A 7,696-nucleotide genomic window follows, 5' to 3' on the forward strand; every position below is an offset into this window, starting at 1 on the left:
ATGACTCCAAAGTTCTCCAATGAGGACACCCATTGAATACAAGAACATAGTTCCCAAAGCACACACCAAAGTTAACCCCGCATCCCCAACGAGGACACCCGTTGAATACAGGAGGAGGCCTTCAATCATCAGGCATACCCCTGGAGGTCTTCAAGCTTTTCACGGACATCCCCCTCCTTGACCGTCTCAAGGAGGGAATTCTTCAAAGAGTACCTGCAACAAATATGTTAGTGAAAATAATCCTCCATTGCTCCTTCCACGCTTGTCTTGCTTTAAACTTACTCTTGATCATGCATTCTTCACACATAGGTCGTCCTGAACGATTGGGCGCGTCCTGATGCTACGAACTCCACATATTGCTATATCTTTCAAGTATCTTTATTTGCTTTGTCTTGAATGAGAACAAGCTCAACATCCCAAAGTGTGCATCTCCAGGAGGCAGGACGCGTCCTCCCCTTGTAAAATACACATATTCTCCTTGCTTGGCAACCTTATTACCTGTACAGCTCATCCCATTATTTTACTTATCAGGGCGCGTCCTGCGCCTTGGGCGCGTTCTGCGTCTTGGGCGCGTCCTCCTCCTTTCAATATCTTCCTGCTCATCTCTTTACATGACAACCCAAAGTACAGCCTACACAATCATGGACGCATCCTACATATACAGGGCGCGTCTTCGCTTCATACAATGTAGACCAAAACCTAATTATTCATCTTCTTGCCCCAATTCAATTCCAATTGACCCGTATTTGACCCGAGATGATCCAATACCAAATTTTGGCTATAACATGAGAGTTCAAGAATCTCTCATACTATACCAATACCAAGGCTTCTGGTATCCTCGTGTGTTTGTGCAGGGCATAGTAAATTGTCAAAAACAATATGAAGCTGGCGAAAAATGATATCTTCCTTGTTACTGCCCCTAAATCAGGCACCACATGGTTCAGTTCTATCCTCTATGCATTAATGAACCGTGAAGCCCACCCTCCACAAGATACTCACCATCCTTTGCTTAACAAAGCTCCCGGTGATCTCGTTCCTTTAATCGAATTGCTCGACCCCTCTAAGTATGACTTAGTTTGCAACTCTTCAGGCAGCAGCACTAGGATCTTTGCAAGTCACATTCCATTAGCTAGCCTACCGAAATCCATAACTGACAACGCTACCTCATCAAACTGCAAAGTAGTTTACGTGTGCAGAGACATAAAAGACATCTTTGTTTCATTATTTCACTTTCTGAACAAAGGTAAATATCTACGTTCTCCCATTTCTTTCGAACACACGTTCGATTTGTACTGCAAGGGATATTTGGGACCTGGACCAGTTTGGGATCAAATCTTAGGATACTGGAAAGAGAGTTTGGAAAACCCCCAGAAGGTTCTGTTCATGAAGTATGAAGACATGAAAAATTAGCCTCAACTTCAGCTGAGCCTGCTTGCCCAATTTCTTGGGAAACCCTTCTCTCTAGAGGAAGAAAAGTCAGGTTTGGTTGATCAAATCATAAATCTGTGTAGTTTTGACAATATGAGCAAATTAGCAGTCAATAACACCCAAGATAATAATAAATTTTCGGTACTGGTATCGTTGGAGATGCCAAAAATTATTTAAACGCGGATATGATTTCAAGGTTGGATCAGATTACCGAGGAAAAGTTTCGTGGTTCGGGTTTATCTCTCTGAAATCGATCGAGTCGCTGCCGTCTTTTTAGTTGTCCAGTACTACTGCCGTCTTGTTTGTAACTATTGTGTAATTTTCATTTGATTATAAAGACTTTATTTATGGAAACAGTGAAGCAACATATATACACTAATCACAATGAAGCACTATATCAGCACTGTGATCATATAAATACCCATATAAATACCCAATTAATTTCGCAATTAATTTCGTTACTCTCTGGATAATACGGTATTAATAAAATGGAGTTGAAATGAGGGTAATGTGACATAACAAACGGTTGAGAAGATATATAAATGGCATTTGTCAACCATTAAAGATGGAAACAATACCACCAAAATGCAGTTGATATTTGATTATTGGCTATAAGCCGCTCTTTTATTTTAATGGGGAATATTTTATACTATAATAAAATTTTATTTTTTTCTTTCTTTATAATCATAAAATCAAGAGTTGTGGTATGGTATGAAGAGTTATGGTTTGATACATGATATGTTGATGAAAAGTCGATAATGATGTCTAACATATGTTGAGTTTAAAATATGTATTCCGATCATCGTTTCTTCTTATCTATGTATCTATGTAGGTTTACTCACATATAAATTTTTTTCTTTTTATTTCCATATTATCTACTTCTTTTTTCTTTTTCTTTTTATCGTAGTCAACCCGTATCCGCTATCTTTCGGGTGCGCACTTGGTAAACCCTACACTACAACAAAATAAGGCTAAATTCAACTGCATAAATTCAACTGGACTAAATTCGATCAATTTCAGTTGTTTAATTGTGCATGGCTAACTACAACCGCCAGCGATCGAATTTAAATCTGGTTGAAATTGTGCGGTTGAATTTAGTAATAAATGCGACCTATTTTTTTGTGCGGTTGAATTTGATTCCACTAAAAATGGACGGAATTTTCCCTCCTACTGAATTATTTTACGCTCGTAAATTCAATCGCTAGCGGTCGAGTTTAGCCTTACCAAATGGCGGGATATTTGCCCGTTTTTCTTGTTTGAATATTGCTGAAATGGCAAAAAAGAAACAGCCAAATGCAAAAAAAAAAAAAATGATTTCAGTCGAAATCGGTTGAAATAACTAAAGTGATTGCAAACGGTTGTATTTAGTGAACAAAAAAACATAAAAAATACTTAAAAGCTTAAAGAGGATTATATACAAGGATAAATTTCATCACATATACATTATACATCATGAGAGAATTTCATTTTTTTGTGTTTGATAATATTCTAATATATATTTAATTTTTTCTAATTTTTACATATCACTAATATATATATGTATCTTAACATCTGTACGGTTTCATAAATATTTTTTTAGAAAATTAAACATTCTCATTAGACTAAACACTAATAAGAAGTAGTCAAACTACACGTTGACTAGTTAAAATAGCAAACCAAATAAATTTATTTTTTTCTGAATTTTTTGTCATATCACTAATATATATATGGATTTTGATATCTGTATGGTGGGATAATTCATAAATATTTCGAAAAAAATCAAAACATAGATATGGGATTTAACACTAGTAAATAGTACTTGTCAAACAAGTGGTTGACCGTTAACATAGCAACCCAAATACTTGTTTTCTAATTTTTTTTCAAATCACTAATATATATGGATCTTGACCTCTGTACAGTTGGATCATTCATAAATATTTTAAAAAAACTCAAAACATCAACACGAGACTAAACACTAGTAAGAAGTACTAGTCAAACCACACGTTGACAGTAAAAATAACAAACCAAATAAATTTGTTTTTTATGAAAATTTTATCATATCACAAATATATATGAATATTGACATCTGTACGGTTGGATCACCCATAAATATTTTTTAAAAAAATTGAAACATCCAAATGAGAATAAACACTAACAAGAATTAGTAGTCAAACCACTTGCTGACTAGTTAAAACAAGCAAATTAAATAAATATATTTTTTCTGAAATTTTTGTCATAAATCACTAAAATATATGGATTTTGACATACATACGGTTTGATCATTTATAATATTTTAAAAAACCAAAAACATAGATATGAGACTTAACACTAGTAAGTAATATTTGTCAAACAAGTGGTTGACCTCCTAAAATAGCAAACCAAATATTATGTTTTCTAAAATTTTCGTCAATCATTAATATATATGGATCTTAACATCGGTACGGTTGGATCATTCATAAATATTTTTAAAAAATCAAAACATCAACATGAGACTAAACACTAGTGAGAAGTACTAGTCAAACCACTCGTTGACGGTAAAAATAGCAAACCAAAAAAATATATTTTTATTATGAAAATCTTGTCATATCACTAATAGATAGCGGATCTTAACATCCGTACGGTTGGATCACCCATAAATATTTTAGAAAAAATCGAAACATAGATATGGGACTTAACACTAGTAAATAGTACAAGTGAAATCACTCGTTGACAATGAAAATAGAAAAACAAATAAATTTATGTTATTATTAAAATTTTGGTCAAATCACTTATATATATGAATCTTAATTTCCGTACAGTTGGATCATTCATATATATTTTTTAAAAAATTGAAACATCTACATGGCACTAAACACAAGTAAGAAGTACTATCAAACCACTCGTTGACAGTAAAAATAGCAAACTAAATTAATTTATTTTTTTATGAAAATTTTATCATATCACTAATATATATATCTTGACATCCGCATGGTTGTATCATCCATAAATATTTCAAAATATCAAAACATATATACGAGACTTAACACTAATAAGTAGTACTAGTCAAACCACTGGTTGATTGTTAAAATGGAAAACCAATTAATTTATTTTTTTCTGAATTTTTTTTTAAATCACTAATATATATGGATATTGACATCCGTACAGTAGTATTGTTCATAAATATTTTTAAAAAAAATCGAAACATCAACATGGGACTAAACACTAGTAAGAAGTACAAGTCAAACCACTCGTTGATAGTAAATATAACAAACCTAATAAATATATTGTTTATAAAATTTTTGTCATATCACTAATATATATGGATCTTGACATCCGTATGCTTGGATCATTTATAATTATTTTTAAAAAAATCATAACATTCCACTCGTTGACTGTCAAAATAACAAACCAAATAAATTTATTTTTTATTCAAATTTTGTCATATCACTAGGCTATATGAATCTTGACATCCGTACGGTTGGATCATCCATATATATTTTTAAAAATTGAAACATAAATATGGTACCTAACACTAGTAAGTAGTATTAGTCAAACCACTAGTTGTCTGTTAAAATAACAAACCAAATAAATTTATTTTTTATGAAAATTTTGTCAAATCACTAATATATATGGGTCTTGACATCTTTATGGTTGGATAATTCATAAATATTTTTTAAAAATTTGCAACATCAACATGAAACTCAACACCTATAAGAAGTATAAGTCAAACAACTTATTGACAGTTAAAATAGCAAACCAAATAAATTTATTTTTTTCTGAAAATTTTGTCATATCACTAATATATATTGATCTTGACATGTGTATAGTTGGATAATTCATAAATATTTTTATAAAATTGAAACATCAACATGAGACTAACATTAGTAAGAAGTACTAGTCAAACAACTCGTTGATAGTTAAAATAGCAAACCAAATAAATTTATTTTTTTCTATAAATTTTGTAACATTAGTATATATGGATCTTAAAAATTATACAGTTGGATCATTCTCAAATATTTTTATAAAAATCAAAATCAATATGGGACTAAACACTGGTTAGAAGTAGTAGTGAAACCAATAATTGATTATTAAAATAGCAAACCATTTACATTTTTTTTTCTGTAAATTTTTTTATATCAGAAATATATATTGATCTTGACATCCGTACGGTTGAATCATTAAAAAATATTTTTTTTAAAATCGATGATCAATATGAGACTAAACACTAGTAAGAAATATTAGTTAAATCATTAGTTGACTGTTAAAATAGCAATCCAAATAAATTTATTTTTTTCTAAAAATTTTATCATATTAGTAATACATATAAATCTTAACATCCATATGATTGGATCCTTCATAATATTTTAAAATTATCGAAACGTAAATATTTTCCCAATCTTCGTGTTTGAATTGCTGAAATGAAAAAAAATTGAAAACACAAAATATTTTAAAAATTCAAATAGTTTTATATATTAAAAAAATGTTTTTAATATAAAAGGATAACATTCATGATATATACAAGAAATTTGAGTTTTACCTACCAATTTGAAAAATAGGTAAAACCTAATTATTGGTACCGAAAATAATTTACCTACCAATATATTATTGGTAGTGATTGGTAGATAAAAGTTATTAAGGAAAAACTCTTTACTTACACATACGCGTATTGGTAGGTAAATATATTACGGGTCCCTCTTATATGTAGTCATGGTATGGCACTCATAATTGGTCCACGTGGAACCTTAAGTGGAAATCACATGGAGCTTTTGGATCATGTCATCAATTCACGTGAGGCTTAATTAGCCCCATGATTATAATAATATGTAATTTATAATTATATATATTTTGTTATTGGCTCATAATTACAAAAAAAAATTATTAAATTATTTATAATTTTAAATATTGCTTTTATTTTCTATTTTGTTGCTCATATAAATTATAAAATTCACAAAATTATTTATATTTTATGTTTCACAAAATTCATATTTGTTGCATACAACTTATAATAATCATAAAAAGTTATTCAATATTATTTCATCATATCACTATAATTTACGAAAATGAAACAATACAAGATATGGCTAGAAATTACAATATTTTTTTAGAACTATTATTGCAAAACGGAAACTACTAATCTCCTACTCTCTGAATTGTATCTCCGTAGTCATACTCCGCACGTGACTGTTTAAAGCTTCCCACTATCCATGTCCACTAATTAATCCAAGGTTGTTTTCCTTTGATCGCCCAGATTTTTGAATGCAAAAACCTGTACAAACAGAGATTCCCAAAAAAAATATATGAGCCTATGTTATGAATTTAGAGAGAGACTATTGCAGATTAAAAAAAATATTAACTTTTAGGGAACTCATCAATAAATGAAAAACTATTGTCTTCCATGATTTCTATATTGACAAAATAATGTTACATCTGTGACTTCTTTAAGGCAGTGCATAGGCCACACATTATAAAATAAATTCTGGGTAACTTGACTCAATAAACATTATAACAAGTAAAAAATAACATCCCGTCCAGTTATAGATGTTTGCCAATTTTTCGAGCCCAATTGTCCCGGATTCTGCAAAATTGAAAAGCCTCAATTTACATCATCACCACGAATAATATTATTGAAAAAATAAATCCAAAAACATTTCCAATTGGTGTAGATATTGACGATCTCTATTGATAAACTGGTTTTGTTTGTCTGAGTATTCACTAAGCCACGTAGCAGCTTGGAGAATAAGTAAAATGCCGTTTCAGTGTTTTTATGATCAAAAACAAATAAGTGGAAGTAGTGGATGTTAGTTAGGAGTTTGATGCTAGTTTTTAGGAGTTAGTCATTTACATTATTTTAAGTATCTCAGCATGTATCTAATTTTTTTTAAGTGTGTGATATATAAAACTTTTGAGCAAGTTTGTTCACTCTCTATCAAATACACGATAGTATTAAATCTGTAGTATGCATTCACAGGTGATCCACAAACTGAAACCTACATTTGGTATCAGAGCTCGGTTAGTCCAGTGGATGCCAAAGTATATGCCTAAAATACAGATGATGGAAGAGCTCAAGAGTAAAATGGATCGGTAACGTTGAGTTATCCGATGCTGAGTAAGACCAATTACACGGCGTGGTCGCTCAAGATGAGAGTATATATGCTGGCACACGGAATCTGGGAAACTGTTGAGCCCACTGATGAGAAGACTGTAATTGAAGATAAGACAGATAAAGTAGCTTTGGCTGCGATCTATCAAGCATACCAGAGGACATTTGCTATCCATAGCTGAAAAGAAAATGGCCAGAGGTGCATGGGAG

The 7,696-nt window shown here is 31.1% G+C and overlaps 1 protein-coding gene across 1 annotated transcript; it reads left to right on the forward strand.

Annotated features, from left to right (window-relative positions):
- The first annotated feature begins 879 nt into the window (after nt 1–879).
- LOC141701057 (cytosolic sulfotransferase 15-like) lies at nt 880–1,410 on the forward strand. Its single transcript, XM_074504700.1, has one exon. The coding sequence runs from the start codon at nt 880–882 to the stop codon at nt 1,408–1,410; it is 531 nt and encodes a 176-aa protein (XP_074360801.1).
- Nucleotides 1,411–7,696: the final 6,286 nt, after the last annotated feature.

Source organism: Apium graveolens, unplaced genomic scaffold (assembly GCF_009905375.1).
Source record: "Apium graveolens cultivar Ventura unplaced genomic scaffold, ASM990537v1 ctg3276, whole genome shotgun sequence".
NCBI classification, from domain to species: Eukaryota; Viridiplantae; Streptophyta; class Magnoliopsida; order Apiales; family Apiaceae; genus Apium; species Apium graveolens.